The sequence below is a fragment of the Procambarus clarkii genome, chromosome 10 (genome assembly GCF_040958095.1).
Source record: "Procambarus clarkii isolate CNS0578487 chromosome 10, FALCON_Pclarkii_2.0, whole genome shotgun sequence".
In the NCBI taxonomy this organism is placed as follows: domain Eukaryota; kingdom Metazoa; phylum Arthropoda; class Malacostraca; order Decapoda; family Cambaridae; genus Procambarus; species Procambarus clarkii.
This window is the reverse complement of record NC_091159.1, coordinates 26,360,123-26,377,303: the sequence shown is the minus strand read 5'-3', so window position 1 is coordinate 26,377,303 and position 17,181 is coordinate 26,360,123. Positions and strand designations below refer to the sequence as shown.

The window sequence follows — 17,181 nt, the reverse complement described above, 5'->3', positions numbered from 1 at the left end:
CGGCGGAGGCAATAAACCAATAAACTGGTGAAGAATGGTAGAAGGACAGTTACTCTGGTTATCTCCCAGATCTCTCTCTCTCTCTCTCTCTCTCTCTCTCTCTCTCTCTCTCTCTCTCTCTCTCTCTCTCTCTCTCTCTCTCTCTCTCTCCTCTCTCTCTCTCTCTCTCTCTCTCTCTCTCTCTCTCTCTCTCTCTCTCTCTCTCTCTCTCTCTCTCTCTCAGTGACGTTTGGTAAACTGGTATTTATTTTTCCACCTCTTGGCGTGGGGAGAATGATGTAGAATTGTGCCATTGATTAGACAGGTTTGAGAAGGAAGCGGAGGACAGTACCGTCACCGTCCCTCCCGTCCCGGTGGTGGGACGGGAGGGGGGTGGGCGGCCTTCCTGTCACTTCTCGACCACTCTGCCCTAAGTGGTTGCTCAGACCAATTGGTGCTCGTCTTGTTGTGGGTGGCGGGTATATAGTTCCGGGGCGGGTCGCCGACGGTGTCTAGGGCCTAAACAAGCCCAACCGCATCAGTGTCAAGCGCTAGGACCTGCGGGACCAGCTGCGGTTGGGCTGCGGCGGTGTTGCGGTCGACGTAGTGGAGGTGAAAGCTGGCAGCGTAAATGTTCAACTGCTGCAGGTGTTTCTGGTGTTATAGGGGCTTACAGGTATTTCTGGTGTTATAGGGACTACAGGTGTGTGTTACAGGGAGTTACAGGTGTCTGGTGTTATAGGGACTACAAGTGTTTCCGGTGTTATAGGGGCTTACAGGTGTGTGTGTTACTGGGGGTTACAGGTGTTTCTGATGTTATAGGGGCCTACAGGTGTTTCTGGTGTTATAGGGCTTACAGGTGTTTCTGGTGTTATAGGGGCTTACAGGTGTTTCTGGCGTTATAGGGGCTTACAGGTGTTTCTGGTGTTATAGGGGCTTACAGGTGTTTCTGGCGTTATAGGGGCTTACAGGTGTTTCTGGTGTTATAGAGGCTTACAGGTGTTTCTGGTGTAATAGGGGCTTACAGGTGTTTCTGGTGTTATAGGGGCTTACAGGTATTTCTGGTGTTATAGGGACTACAGGTGTGTGTGTGTGTGTGTGTGTGTGTGTGTTACAGGGGGTTACAGGTGTTTCTGGTGTTATAGGGACTACAGGTGTGTGTTACAGGGACTTACAGATGTTTCTGGTGTTATAGGGACTACAGGTGTGTGTTACAGGGACTTACAGATGTTTCTGGTGTTATAGGGGCTTACAGGTGTGTTACAGGGTGTTACAGGTGTCTCTGGTGTTATAGGGGCTTACAGGTGTGTTACAGAGGGTTACAGGTATCTGGTGTTATAGGGACTACAGGTGTGTTACAGGTGTCTCTGGTGTTATAGGGACTACAGGTGTGTGTTACAGGGGGTTACAGGTGTTACTAGTGTTACAGAGGCAACAGGTGTAAAGTGTCGTTCCTCTCACTGTACCCCCGGTGAGGTGCCCTCTCCGGAATCGGGTAATCTCGCCTATCTATCTACCTATCTATCGATCCTTCCATAAATTGAAAACAGAAAGCAGAAGGCGCCTGTCACAGACCTCATGGGAGAGACGGAAGAGGCAATAGCTCCCCCGCATTGTGGGATGGTTACTCTCCCAGGGTGGTCATCAGATACCACACCCCCCTCCCACATCCCTCCCAGGTCCGTGACCTGACCTCTACTACCAGGGGGGGGAGGGAGAGGGAGAACCCCCTGGTGGGATGCATGGAATGGGAGAGAACGAGGAAGGGGGGGGGAGGGGGCGGAAGGAACAGTAACTATGGAAAAAAAGGAGAAATTTACCTGGAATTAACAATAGTGTTTTGAGTAGTATTGTGTATTTGGATATGATATTGTTTGATTGGTGGAGAGATGGAGTGGGACTTGTTGTCTAGTTCCTGGACTTAGGCGTTCCTTGTTACTTCACGTCTCTCTTAGACCTTGAAACTTGACCTTAAGTGTCACTTAAAGAGTTTTTTATTATTATTTTCTACCACAGACGTGGCCAGATATTTACAATGCTAACCAGCATATATACATTTTCTTCTGTCCTCCATGGACAGGGTGAGAGATCTGTTAAACATATAGTTCAGTGATTTATTGAACAATCAACCACAGTTGAAGAGTGTGGGTAATATGCTTAGCTGATTAGGAATAGTGTGGGTCTGTGATTAGATGATTAGGAACAGTGTGAGTCTATGCTTAGCTGATTAGGAAGAGGGTGGGTCTTTGGTTAGTTGATTAGGAAGACTGGGTCTATGCTTAGCTGATTACGAAGAGTGTGGGTCTATGATTAGATGATTAGGGAAACATTATAGGCGCTCGGAAGTCCTGTTCCAAGGGCACGATTCGGATGCCTGAAATCGAGTTTTGACCGAGGCGGAAATGAATGGCTAGAGTTGTTTTTCTTTCACTTGATGGCTCTGTTCACCTAGCAGTAAACATGTGCTTGGGAGTTAGTCATCTGTTGTGGGGTGCATCCTGGGAATGTGTGTGTGAGAAATATATGTAGTAGATATGATAGATCAAATACGTATATCAGGGAGTCAGTACAACCCACAGAAAAGTGGGGTTCAAGAGCACATAACTCGTTCCTGCAGGCGCGCGCGCGCTCACACACACACACACACACACACACACACACACACACACACACACACACACACACACACACACACACACACACACACACACACACACACAAGGGGCCTCGTAGCCTGGTGGATAGCGCGCAGGACTCGTAATTCTGTGGCGCGGGTTCGATTCCCGCACGAGGCAGAAACAAATGGGCAAAGTTTCTTCCACCCTAAGTGCCCCTGTTACCTAGCAGTAAATAGGTACCTGGGAGTTAGTCAGCTGTCACGGGCTGCTTCCTGGGGTGTGTGTGTGTGGTGTGGGGAAAAAAAAAAAAAGTAGTTAGTAAACAGTTGATTGACAGTTGAGAGGCGGGCCGAAAGAGCAAAGCTCAACCCCCGCAAACACAACTAGTAAACACAACTAGTAAACACACACACAGCCACAGAGACGTTAGAAGGAACTTTTTCAGTGTCAGAGTAGTTAACGGATGGAATGCATTAGGCAGTGATGTGGTGGAGGCTGACTCCATACACAGTTTCAAATGTAGATATGATAGAGCCCAGTAGGCTCAGGAATCTGTACACCAGTTGATTGACAGTTGAGAGGCGGGACCAAAGAGCCAAAGCTCAACCCCCGCAAGCACAAATAGGTGAGTACAAGTAGGTGAGTACACACACACACACACACACACACACACACACACACACACACACACACACACACATACACAATGAAGGGGAACAGCCTACCTGTAACGATTCGAGAAAGAGACCTGGGAGTGGATGTGACACCTAATCTAACTCCTGAGGCACATATAAATAGGATAACGACAGCAACGTACTCTACACTGGCGAAAATTAGAACTTCATTCAGAAACCTAAATGAGGAGGCTTTTAGGGCGCTTTACACTGCCTACGTGAGGTCTCAGAGTATGCCGCGCCATCATGGAGCCCCCACCTGAAGAAACACATAAAGAAACTGGAGAAGGTTCAGAGGTTTGCGACGAGGCTTGTCCCAGAGTTACGAGGGATGGGATATGAAGAGCGGCTGAAGGAACTGAACCTTACGACACTAGAGAAAAGAAGGGAGAGAGGAGATATGATAGGGACATATAAAATACTCAGGGGACTTGACAAAGTGGAAATAGATGAAATGTTCACACGTAATAATAACAGAACGAGGGGACATGGGTGGAAACTGGAAACTCAGATGAGTCACAGAGATGTTAGGAAGTTTTCTTTTAGCGTGAGAGTAGTAGAAAAATGGAATGCACTTGGGGAACAGGTTGTGGAAGCAAATACTATTCATACTTTTAAAACTAGGTATGATAGGGAAATGGGACAGGAGTCATTGCTGTAAACAACCGATAGCTGGAAAGGCGGGATCCAAGAGTCAATGCTCGATCCTACAAGCACAAATAGGTGAGTACAAATAGGTGAGTACACATACTCACACTCAGAGACGCCTCAAGGAACAACTCATGTGTTAGAGAGGTCAGTAATATATATATGAATTTGATGAGGAAATTATCAAGACCAATTCAATACGCAGTTTTTTTAATTTAAATTACAAAAAACGAAAATAATCATTGCATTGAATATATAGATGGCTAAAAGGCTGAGGTATAGCAATAAACGCTTGACTCTCCAATTGTTGTTGTTGTTTTAGATTCAGCTACTTAGAACAAAAGTTCCAAGTAGCACAGGCTATGGTGAGCCCGTAGTGGACTTACCTGGCACAGGAGCGGGGCTGTGTATGTGTGGACTCTCCAAACATACGTGAGTAATTATAGGTAAATACATCACCTCACACCCCCCCCCCCCCCCGGGTGCCCAACCACTTGGGCTGGACGGTAGAGCGACGGTTTGGCGTCATGCGGGTCGGCGTTCAATCCCCGATCGTCCAAGTGGTTGGGCACCATTCCTTCTCTTCCCTTCCCTCCGGTCCTATCCCAAATCCTTATATCCTGATCCCTTCTAAGTGCTGCATAGTCGTAATGGCTTGGGGCTTTCTCTCCATACTACGGGATCACCATAGCCCGTGCTACCTGGAACATTTGCTCCGAGTAGATGAATCTTCAACAATTCTCCCGGTAATTCCCTTACCCATTACCCTCCCTTACCCAGGCATATTCCCCACCTCTCCTGCACATTACTCCACTAACGTGCGAGTGTGGCACTATGCTCACGGTTATGCTCACTCCAAGTTCCTCCTCCTTTTATGAAGACATTCTGGCCTCAGGGAAGGAGATCTACATGATCTCTACGTTATAAGATGTGGCTATATCTACTCCCAGGTAGATGGGAGTAGATGTAACCACAAGACTAGTACCAACTAGACTAGGAGCCGGTCGGCCGAGCGGACAGCACGCTGGACTTGTGATCCTGTGGTCCCGGGGTCGATCCTGGGCGCCGGCGAGAAACAATGGGCAAAGTTTCTTTCACCCTATGCCCCTGTTACCTAGCAGTAAAATAGGTACCTGGGTGTTGGTCAGCTGTCACGGGCTGCTTCCTGGGGGTGGAGGCCTGGTCGAGGATCGGACCGCGGGGACACTAAAGCCCCGAAATCATCTCAAGATAAGCTCAAGATAACCAAGAACTTGGATATGGGAGCTTTTTTTGTGTGCTATATTCAACCAAAACACTGACCTCACAGTGCCAGAACTGACTTCTGATGTCACAGTGGCAGCCCTGACCTCTGACCACAGTGGCAGCTCTGACCTCTGACCACAGTGGCAGCCCTGACCTCTGACCACAGTGGCAGCTCTGACCACTGACCACAGTGGCAGCCCTGACCTCTGACCACAGTGGCAGCCCTGACCTCTGACCACAGTGGCAGCTCTGACCACTGACCACAGTGGCAGCCCTGACCTCTGACCACAGTGGCAGCCCTGACCTCTGACCACAGTGGCAGCTCTGACCACTGACCACAGTGGCAGCCCTGACCTCTGACCACAGTGGCAGCTCTGACCACTGACCACAGTGGCAGCTCTGACCTCTGACCACAGTGGCAGCCCTGACCTCTGACCACAGTGGCAGCCCTGACCTCTGACCACAGTGGCAGCCCTGACCTCTGACCACAGTGGCAGCTCTGACCTCTGACCACAGTGGCAGCCCTGACCTCTGACCACAGTGGCAGCCCTGACCACTGACCACAGTGGCAGCTCTGACCACTGACCACAGTGGCAGCCCTGACCTCTGACCACAGTGGCAGCTCTGACCTCTGACCTCACACTGCCAGTTCTCTCATTCAGTGATGTCCTGCTGTCTTGCCCATCTCATGATCCCATCTACACTTCCATAACCTCTCATTCCTCCGCCTCAGCTCCCATACCTCCGCCTCAGCTCCCATACCTTTCTTCCCCAAGTTCCTCCTCCAGCACCCCCTCGCCCCATCCACCCCCCGTCGAGCCGTCAGGACCCGTGTCAGCCAACAACAGTCAAAGGGATCCTCCCAACAATTTGTCATCAGGCAGGTGGGTGAGGCGGTGTACAGGACACAAGGTGGTAGACCTGGTCCCCAGGGGTCACCAGGTCCCCAGGGGTCACCAGGTCCCCAGGGGACACCAGGTCAGAGCCACCCTTAGGCTCCTTCTCACCCCCCCCCCCTTCTGTAACTCACCCCCCCCCCTCCACCCTTCTCGCCTCTATAAAATCCACCCCCTTAGATCCTCTAACCCCTCTTGTGTGTCGCGGTCTCACACCCATTATGTGACGCCTGTGTGACTGTGTACTTTGTTACTTATGTATAAAGTTACAGAGGTCGTCAGGTCGCTGGAGGGAGCCAGAATGACCTCAGCTTGCGGCGTCGACACCTCTTTTGCCTGGCGCTGCCCACCTGGGCCCCCATACGCCTGGCCCCTACATACGCCTGGCCCCCATACGCCTGGCCCCCCATACGCCAGGCCCCCCATACGCCTGGCCCCCACATACGCCTGGCCCCCACATACGCCTGGCTCCCATACGCCTGGCCCCCCATACGCCTGGCCCACATACGCCTGGCCCCCACATACGCCTGGCCCCCACATACGCCTGGCCCCCACATACGCCTGGCCCCCATACGCCTGGCCCCCCATACGCCTGGCCCCACATACGCCTGGCCCCCACATACGCCTGGCCCCCCATACGCCTGGCCCACATACGCCTGGCCCCCACATACGCCTGGCCCCCACATACGCCTGGCCCACATACGCCTGGCCCCCACATACGCCTGGCCCCCACATACGCCTGGCCCCCATACGCCTGGCCCCACACGCGTCGACACCACACCCACACTTACACTCAGTTCTTGTGTCGATTTTTACTGATATCCAGACATCAGTAAAGCCACGGGACTAGGGTAAAAAAATACCTCAATAAAAAGAATACCTCCAGGGCCTCGCTAAGCCCTACAGGCTTCCTGTCCCCCGACATTGGTAAAGGCAAGACATACGACCATGTCTATTATTGACCTCGGACGATAGATAAGCCAGTTAAAACTGTCGATCCAGTAGATAATGCGTGTAATCCCGACGACAGATAGGAGAGGCATTACTCCTGGCCTAAGATGATAGACAGAATTACCACTTCTCTTGAACTCGTACGATAGAATAGCATCTATTCCTGACCCAGAGCCGGTAGAATAGATCCTCTAAGCTTCCAGATGACCAGCTTACTCTTTCTCTGACCTCAGATGACCAGCTAAACCTTTCTCACAAATCCCATTATAACCGGCTTAACTTCCCTACCGATTTCCGAACCACCTCGGGTCAGGTCCTCTGAGGGTAGGTAGTTTGAATGGCGTTGATAATTATTGGTGTATAGTAATGTGATTATTGACCTCCCCCACCAAGCCACACACACTGCGGGTCATGACAGGTCAGTGGATCCCAGGGGGGTCATCTGTCACTAGGGAGTGAGGAAGGGTCAGGAGCACAATATAATAGGGATTTCAGATTGTCATTTCGCTACTGACAGTATTTCGACCCCGTGGAGGTTTTGATGGTCCTGGTGGGTGATCTGTGTTTACAACATTAACCTGCAATGTATTGATAACTAGAAATAAGGAAATAGTGTACCACATCAGACTGTTTGGCTGTGTGATAATGGTATGATAAACAGACTACCTGGTTGATGGGGTTCTGGGTGTTGTTCTACTCCCCAAGCCCGGCCCGAGGCCAGGCTTGACTTGTGAGAGTTTGGTCCACCAGGCTGTTGCTTGGAGCGGCCCGCAGGCCCACATACCCACCACAGCCCGGTTGGTTCGGCACTCCTTTTATACTCAGGAGCTACAAGCATTTTTCCCCAAGAGTGTAGAATTACACACTGTATTACACACAGAAATCACAATAGCGTGATGCATCAAATGAACAAATCCACCAGGGCTAATCCAAATCATAATCCTATAATCCTTTTATCCTTTGATAATCCTAATCAAATCCAAATCCAAGTTTAGTAGAACTTCTGGTTTCAATTCTTTTGACGATATCGTAGCTCAGTCGATTAAGGCAGCGTCTGGGATGCTCTCGGACGTAGGTTCGAATCCTCGTCACGGCCCTTGTGGATTTGTTCACTTTCACACTGTGTTTACTACACTAACCTGCAATGTAAAATGTGATTCTTGTATTGTGATTTGTGAATTTGTACTCACTGGATTGGTGAGCCCCCCTTGAGGGACTTGAAGTGAGGAGGGTAGAAATAGCTTAAGCTACTCTAGCCCCAATCCGGTCGGCCGAGCGGACAGCGCGCTGGACTTGTGATCCTGTGGTCCTGGGTTCGATCCCAGGCGCCGGCGAGAAACAATGGGCAGAGTTTCTTTCACCCTATGCCCCTGTTACCTAGCAGTAAAATAGGTACCTGGGTGTTAGTCAGCTGTCACGGGCTGCTTCCTGGGGGTGGATGCCTGGTCGAGGACCGGGCCGCGGGGACACTAAAAAGCCCCGAAATCATCTCAAGATAACCTCAAGATAACCTCAAGAAGCCCTTTGAGATGTATTTCATTGTCTCAATAAACGTACTTGAACTTTTATTGTCTCAATAAACGTACTTGAACTTTTATTGTCTCAATAAACGTACTTGAACTTTTATTGTCTCAATAAACGTACTTGAACTTTTATTGTCTCAATAAACGTACTTGAACTTTTATTGTCTCAATTAACGTACTTGAACTTTTATTGTCTCAATAAACGTACTTGAACTTTTATTGTCTCAATAAACGTACTTGAACTTTTATTGTCTCAATAAACGTACTTAAACTTGACCTGATGGCTGACTTCACTCTGAGTGCATTCATGCACTCTGCAAACTTGGGCTGAATACTATTAGATCAACTACTATTGTTTTTATTTTGGACATTGTAATTACATAAGTAATATATTTGTTGTACAGTAGTGTACAGTACAGTAGTGTACAGTATAGTAGTGTACAGTACAGTAGTGTACAGTACAGTAGTGTACAGTACAGTAGTGTACAGTACAGTAGTGTACAGTATAGTAGTGTACTCACTTGTTCAGTAGTGAGATACCTACCGGCTCAATAATATATTTAATTAGATGTTCAGCGAGATGTTTCTCACAATACTCATGAGATGTTTCTCACAATACTCATGAGATGTTTCTCACAATACTCATGAGATGTTTCTCACAATACTCATGAGATGTTTCTCACAATACTCATAGTGATGTTTCTCACAATACTCATAGTGATGTTTCTCACAATACTCATGAGATGTTTCTCACAATACTCATGAGATGTTTCTCACAATACTCATGAGATGTTTCTCACAATACTCATGAGATGTTTCTCACAATACTCATGAGATGTTTCTCACAATACTCATGAGATGTTTCTCACAATACTCATAGTGATGTTTCTCACAATACTCATAGTGATGTTTCTCACAATACTCATGAGATGTTTCTCACAATACTCATGAGATGTTTCTCACAATACTCATGAGATGTTTCTCACAATACTCATGAGATGTTTCTCACAATACTCATGAGATGTTTCTCACAATACTCATGAGATGTTTCTCACAATACTCATAGTGATGTTTCTCACAATACTCATGAGATGTTTCTCACAATACTCATAGAGATGTTTCTCACAATACTCATAGAGATGTTTCTCACAATACTCATGAGATGTTTCTCACAATACTCATGAGATGTTTCTCACAATACTCATGAGATGTTTCTCACAATACTCATAGTGATGTTTCTCACAATACTCATAGTGATGTTTCTCACAATACTCATGAGATGTTTCTCACAATACTCATAGTGATGTTTCTCACAATACTCATGAGATGTTTCTCACAATACTCATGAGATGTTTCTCACAATACTCATGAGATGTTTCTCACAATACTCATAGTGATGTTTCTCACAATACTCATAGTGATGTTTCTCACAATACTCATAGTGATGTTTCTCACAATACTCATAGTGATTGGGTAATGTGAATATTTTTTTTGAATTGTGAATTATTGTTCCCCTTATACCAGGTTCGTTCTTCCAATCTTGAATACCATAGGGATTGGAGCTCCATTTTATATACTGGTAGTGATTGGGGTCCCATTTTATATACTGGTAGTGATTGGGGTCCCATTTTATATACTGGTAGGGATTGGGGTCCCATTTTATATACTGGTAGGGATTGGGGTCCCATTTTATATACTGGTAGGGATTGGGGTCCCATTTTATATACTGGTAGGGATTGGGGTCCCATTTTATATACTGGTAGTGATTGGGGTCCCATTTTATATACTGGAGTGATTGGGGTCCCATTTTATATACTGGTAGCGATTGGGGTCCCATTAGACAACACGAAAGACAACAATGACATAACATATCTGACCGGAAGAGTGAACGAGCGTCTCAAACGACCCAACGAGTGTTTGAGGCGCCGTTGGGGTTCGTTATCCCGCTAGTCTCATCTCGGGCAGCTCGATGGTGGATCGCTTTAGGGCCGACTGCGTGCGGGGAGGGGGGGGGGTGTCAAGTGAGGTCAGGTCAGGTCACGTGCCGCCCGTCCGTCTGTCTGTCTGTCTGTCCACTGCTTCGTACTTCTGGCACTTGGTGAGTGTGATAGTGTAAATAAGAATGATCTTATACTTACCTAGTTATCCTCGTGCGAGGAGGTTGAGCTCTGGCTGTTGGGTCCCGCCTCTCAACTGTCAATCAACTGGGGTACAGATTCCTAAGCCTTGTGAGAGTGATGATGATAGTGAGGGAGTGGTGATGGGGAAGGGAATTGTCAAGGGGAAAGCGGCAAGCCATTACGACTATATAGCACTTGGAAGATATCAGGATATAAGGATTTGGGATGGGACAGGGAGGGAAAGGAATGGTGCCCAACCGCTTGTGGACGGTTGGGGGATTGAACGCCGACCTGCAGGACGCGAGACTCGCTCTACCGTCGAGCCCAAGTGTGCTGTAATCAAGATCCATCACCAGAAAGTGGGAGGGGAGGGGAGGGGGGGGGGGGGGAGAGCGGCCCACACACCTCAATACCCTTAACTAGATTACCGTTAACTACCGAATCACCCTCGTCTGCGATAATCAGTTGGGCTGTGGTGAACCCTTCGAACGGGGACACCACCCTTTCCCCTCCCCCCTCCAACCCCCCCCCCTACCCCTCCAACCCCCCCCCCCCTACCCCTCCAACCCCCCCCCTACCCCTCCAACCCCCCCCCCCTCTCTCTCCCTGGTCACCAGTCATTCTGCTTTCATACCCCCCCTCCCACCCACCCCCCCATATATACATCCCCCTCTTCTCTCTCACTGGTCCCTGGGGCGTCATCTACACTTCCCTTCCCTGCTTTCACTATCACTGCATTCATCCCCAACTTCCCTTCATTCAACCCCAACCTTCCTGCATTCACTACCACCTTCACTGCATTCACCACCACAAACCTGCATTCACCACCACCCTTCGTTACGGGCTGCATCCAGGAAGCAGCCCGTAGTAGCTGTCTAACTCCCAGGTACCTATTTACTACTAGGTGAACATGGGGGGCATCAGGGTGAAAGAAACTGCCCATTTGTTTACCCCCTCCACCGGGGATCGATCCCCGGACCGTGGGACTACGAATCCCGAGCGCTATCCACTCAGCCGTCAGGTCTCCTACTGTGTGCAATAATACCATTGCAATATGGCCATGTTGTTGGAGATCTAGATAACGTTATCTTGAGGTTATCTTGAGATGATTACGACTATGTATGTTAGTACATACTATGCCTAAAGCCACTTAATACGCGCAGCGTTTCGGGCAATATTCTCCATTGCACTTAAACGTATACTTACGAGGTTTGGGGGAAGTGTTGTGTCTCTACCTATGTGTCTTGTGTCACGGTATGAAGTGCATGTGTCCACGGAGATGATACTTGTGTCTCGTAATGTGTATCATCTCTTTATTGAGCGGAGCTGTTTGTGGCTCAGTTCTGGGGTAATGTTTCTACGACCCTCTTCCCCTCCCACTGTCCTCCACGACCCTCTTCCCCTCCCACTGGTCTGGACGACCCTCTTCCCCTCCCACTGGTCTGGATGACCCTCTTCCCCTCCCACTGGTCTGGACGACCCTCTTCCCCTCCCACTGGTCTGGATGACCCTCTTCCCCTCCCACTGGCCTGGATGACCCTCTTCCCCTCCCACTGGCCTGGACGACCCTCTTCCCCTCCCACTGGCCTGGACGACCCTCTTCCCCTCCCACTGGCCTGGACGACCCTCTTCCCCTCCCACTGGTCTGGATGACCCTCTTCCCCTCCCACTGGCCTCCACGACCCTCTTCCCCTCCCACTGGTCTGGATGACCCTCTTCCCCTCCCACTGGCCTCCACGACCCTCTTCCCCTCCCACTGGCCTGGATGACCCTCTTCCCCTCCCACTGGTCTGGATGACCCTCTTCCCCTCCCACTGTTCTGGATGACCCTCTTCCCCTCCCACTGGTCTGGATGACCCTCTTCCCCTCCCACTGGCCTGGACGACCCTCTTCCCCTCCCACTGGCCTGGATGACCCTCTTCCCCTCCCTCTGGTCTGGATGACCCTCTTCCCCTTCCACTGGCCTCCACGACCCTCTCACCCTCCCACTGGCCTCCACGACCCTCTCCCCCTCCCACTGGCCTCCACGACCCTCTCCCCCTCCCACTGGCCTCCACGACCCTCTCCCCCTCCCACTGGCCTCCACGACCCTCTCCCCCTCCCACTGGCCTCCACGACCCTTTTCCCCTCCCACTGGCCTCCACGACCCCTCTCCCCCTCCCACTGGCCTCCACGACCCTCTCCCCCTCCCACTGGCCTCCACGACCCCTCTCCCCCTCCCACTGGCTTCCACGACCCTCTCCCCCTCCCACTGGCCTCCACGACCCTCTCCCCCTCCCACTGGCCTCCACGACCCTCTCCCCCTCCCACTGGCCACCACGACCCTCTCCCCCTCCCACTGGCCTCCACGACCCTCTCCCCCTCCCACTGGCCTCCACGACCCTCTCCCCCTCCCACTGGCCTCCACGACTCCTCTCCCCCTCCCACTGGCCTGGACGATCTCTTACCGTCACCTTCCCCTGGGTCTTCCCCTCCCACCCCACTCTTCTCCCTTCCAGTTCTCGTCGGTCACCCACAATTACCTTTCCCGGAACAAGTGTCTCTCCCACCACCACAGACACCATTACTCTGATCACCGGAGGAGGAGGAGGACCTCTCTCTCTCTCTCTCTCTCTCTCTCTCTCTCTCTCTCTCTCTCTCTCTCTCTCTCTCTCTCTCTCTCTCTCTCTCTCTCTCTCTCTCTCTCTCTCTCTCTCTCTCTCTCTCTCTCTCTCTCTCTCTCTCTCATTCCCGTCTTCAGCCACACCCTCCGGAGCCGTCCCAAGACTGTTGAGGTAGATGGGTAGATTGGTAAGCAGGTAGATTAATAGATGGATCGGGTTTGCGTAGATTGGGTAGGGGATGATGGTAGATGGACGGGATAGTGGTCTCGAGGGGAGAGGTGTGGAAGAGGGGGAGTAGTTTACATGTGGAAGGGAAGAGGTGGAGGATAGTACTGACCTGAAGTCCACTTTTGGCACTGTGGTTTACTCGTTTATTAAGAAGAACCCCACAAGGTAAACCAACAGAGAGTAGTTTACCCTTGGTTGGTGTCCGAGGGGTGACTCAGGTGATGGGGCAGGGGGGGGGGGGGGGGAAACAACGTATCGGAAGGTGATTTAAAAGTAATTTCAGGCGTTAATTGGTTTGATGACATCTTTCCTGTGACTACAGACGTCTTGAGACCTCTCTTGAGATTACCAGACACCACCGTCACCACCACCAACCACACCACCTTCACCACCACCACCACCACCAACCACCACAACATCGCCACCACCACCACCACCATCAACCACAACATCGCCACCACCACCACCAACAACCACAACATCGCCACCACCACCACCAACAACCACAACATCGCCACCACCACCACCAACCACCACAACATCGCCACCACCACCACCACCAACCACAACATCGCCACCACCACCACCAACCACCACAACATCGCCACCACCACCACCATCAACCACAACTATGACAGAAGCTCCACAACAGTAGACCATCATCAGAACCACCAAATATACACCATTAGAGCTCCAGTAACACATTATGGAAAGATATGAGACTATTTACCAATATTTAAAGATAAAAGAACTTAAACAGGCAATCAACTTCGAGGGAAAACACCCGAACGAGTGAGAATTGCAATATGTGGCTTGTAAGTTGACAGATATATATACATGACTGCTGTAACACGCAGAGACTGTATGACGCACGTATATATATATGACTGTTACAACATACAGACTGTAGTCATGTGTACAGGTGGTCAGAAGGCAGATATAGCACCAGAAAGCAACTTTCACACACAGCTCTGAAGGGAAAGCATCAACAGAGACAACAGTCCACTCAGGACAATTATCATCTGAGAATAATCCAGTAACTCCTTGAAAGAAAGATGGGTTTCGTCGAACAGAAATCAAGGAAACGTGGGGAATTCTTTCTGAAAGATTTCAGATTTTCAGAATAAAGTCGGAAGTGCTACAGAGCACAGGGGATGGGGGGGCTACAGGTGACAATGAAATAGTCAGATGTAAGGGTTCGCAGGATTCAGGGTCCTGTGATGTCTATTTCTTATAAGGAATTTGATGGACAGAATTTCCATCAAACAAATAACGTAATCACAATGATTCAAAAACGCCATAACAACATTGACGTTGTAACAATGCTATTGCAACGTTAAAATGACTTTGCAGCAATGTTATTGCTAACGTTAAAATGATGTTTAATGACTTGATTAGACATCATTTTAACGATGTCACTCGCAGTATTCTCATCTGTGTCGTTGATGTAAACGACTCAGAAGGGTTGGGCCCCAAGATGGAACCTTGCGGTACTCCACTCACCACATTTATCCAGTCAGTTTCATTTCCATTTAGGATGACGCCCTCTTTGTTATCATGGGTTTTTAACCATTGTTTTATCCATTTTAGTTGTTTACTGCTAGTGCCATGTACTTGTAATTTGTTTGTCAGTCCTTGCCTTATCCAAAGCTTTAGAGACGTCCTTGGACACAACGTACACTGCGAGCCTTTAGTCTAAATAGTTGGTGTCCGTTTTCTAAAAATGTGAGCAGGTTAGTAAAGCAGGATTTATTTTTGATAAAGCCATGTTGAGGGGATTTTACTAGAGTGTACACTGTGAGATGGATGACTCCCCTCCGGTAGAAGCCTCTCCAGGAGCCTGTAGAAACCTCTCCAGGAGCCTGTAGACGTCTCTCCAGGAGCCTGTAGAAGTCTCCAGGAGCCTGTAGACGTCTCTCCAGGAGCCTGTAGAAGTCTCCAGGAGCCTGTAGACGTCTCTCCAGGAGCCTGTAGACGTCTCCTCCAGGAGCCTGTAGACGTCTCCTCCAGGAGCCTGTAGAAGTCTCTTCAGGAGCCTGTAGACGTCTCCTCCAGGAATCTGTGGACGTCTCTCCAGGAGCCTGTAGAAGCCTCTCCAGGAGCCTGTAGAAGCCTCCCCTGGAGCCTGTAGAAGCCTCTCCAGGAGCCTGTAGACGTCTCTCCTGGAGCCTGTAGAAGCCTCCCCTGGAGCCTGTAGAAGCCTCTCCAGGAGCCTGTAGAAGTCTCTCCAGGAGCCTGTAGAAGTCTCTCCAGGAGCCTGTAGACGTCTCTCCAGGAGCCTGTAGACGTCTCTCCAGGAGCCTGTAGAAGCCTCTCCAGGAGCCTGTAGAAGTCTCTCCAGGAGCCTGTAGAAGTCTCTCCAGGAGCCTGTAGACGTCTCTCCAGGAGCCTGTAGAAGCCTCTCCAGGAGCCTGTAGAAGCCTCCCCTGGAGCCTGTAGAAGCCTCTCCAGGAGCCTGTAGACGTCTCTCCTGGAGCCTGTAGAAGCCTCTCCAGGAGCCTGTAGAAGCCTCTCCAGGAGCCTGTAGAAGTCTCTCCAGGAGCCTGTAGAAGTGTCTCCAGGAGCCTGTGGACGTCTCTCCAGGAGCCTGTAGAAGTCTCTCCAGGAGACTGTAGGAGTCTCTCCAGGAGCCTGTAGACGTCTCTCCAGGAGCCTGTAGAAGTCTCTCCAGGAGCCTGTAGGAGTCTCTCCAGGAGCATGTAGGAGTCTCTCCAGGAGCCTGTAGAAGCCTCTCCATGAGCCTGTAGAAGCCTCTCCAGGAGCCTGTAGAAGCCTCTCCAGGAGCCTGTAGAAGTCTCTCCAGGAGCCTGTAGAAGTCTCTCCAGGAGCCTGTAGAAGCCTCTCCAGGAGCCTGTAGAAGTCTCTCCAGGAGCCTGTAGAAGTCTCTCCAGGAGCCTGTAGAAGCCTCTCCAGGAGCCTGTAGACGTCTCTCCAGGAGCCTGTAGAAGTCTCTCCAGGAGCCTGTAGGAGTCTCTCCAGGAGCCTGTATAGAAGCCTCTCCAGAAGCCTGTAGAAGCCTCTCCAGGAGCTTGTATAGAAGCCTCTCCAGAAGCCTGTAGAAGCCTCTCCAGGAGCCTGTATAGAAGCCTCTCCTGGAGCCTGTAGAAGTCTCTCCAGGAGCCTGTATAGAAGCCTCTCCAGGAGCCTGTAGAAGCCTCTCCAGGAGCCTGTAGAAGTCTCTCCAGGAGCCTGTAGAAGCCTCTCCAGGAGCCTGTATAGAAGCCTCTCCAGGAGCCTGTAGAAGCCTCTCCAGGAGCCTGTATAGAAGCCTCTCCAGGAGCCTGTAGAAGGCTCTCCAGGAGCCTGTAGAAGGCTCTCCAGGAGCCTGTAGATCTGTGAGGCTTGGCTGATTGATGATAGTTATATTGCGACCTCTTCCTATCTTCTGAAGATGGGGTGACATTTGTATATTTCTGATCTAGGAGAGTTTCCCCTTGAGGCAGAGATTTTCTGAATGATTCGTTATCAAACTAGGCCCAGAGCTGAGAGGTATGAGTAATTAGGAAAGATTAATGGAATAAAACCCCTCACATCACAGGAGCAGAGACGAAGTAAGACATGATCACTACATATAAAATACTCGTAGGAATAGTCAGGTTAGACAAGGACAAACGATTTTGAATATTTGATACACGAAGACTGAGATTCAAGTTGAAAACTAAGTAACCCAAATGAACCATTGAAACATTAGACAGA

The 17,181-nt window shown here is 49.9% G+C and overlaps 1 protein-coding gene across 1 annotated transcript; it reads left to right on the top strand.

Moving 5' to 3' along the window:
* The first annotated feature begins 12,506 nt into the window (after positions 1 to 12,506).
* On the top strand, positions 12,507 to 13,226 carry LOC138363239 (uncharacterized). The gene has a single exon (XM_069322246.1). It carries the CDS (start codon positions 12,507 to 12,509, stop codon positions 13,224 to 13,226), a length of 720 nt encoding a protein of 239 aa, XP_069178347.1.
* Positions 13,227 to 17,181: the final 3,955 nt, after the last annotated feature.

What these genes read in the sequence shown, in the direction of transcription:
- LOC138363239 (XM_069322246.1), top strand. Translation starts at nt 12,507, where the DNA reads ATGACCCTCTTCCCCTCCCACTGGCCTGGACGACCCTCTTCCCCTCCC.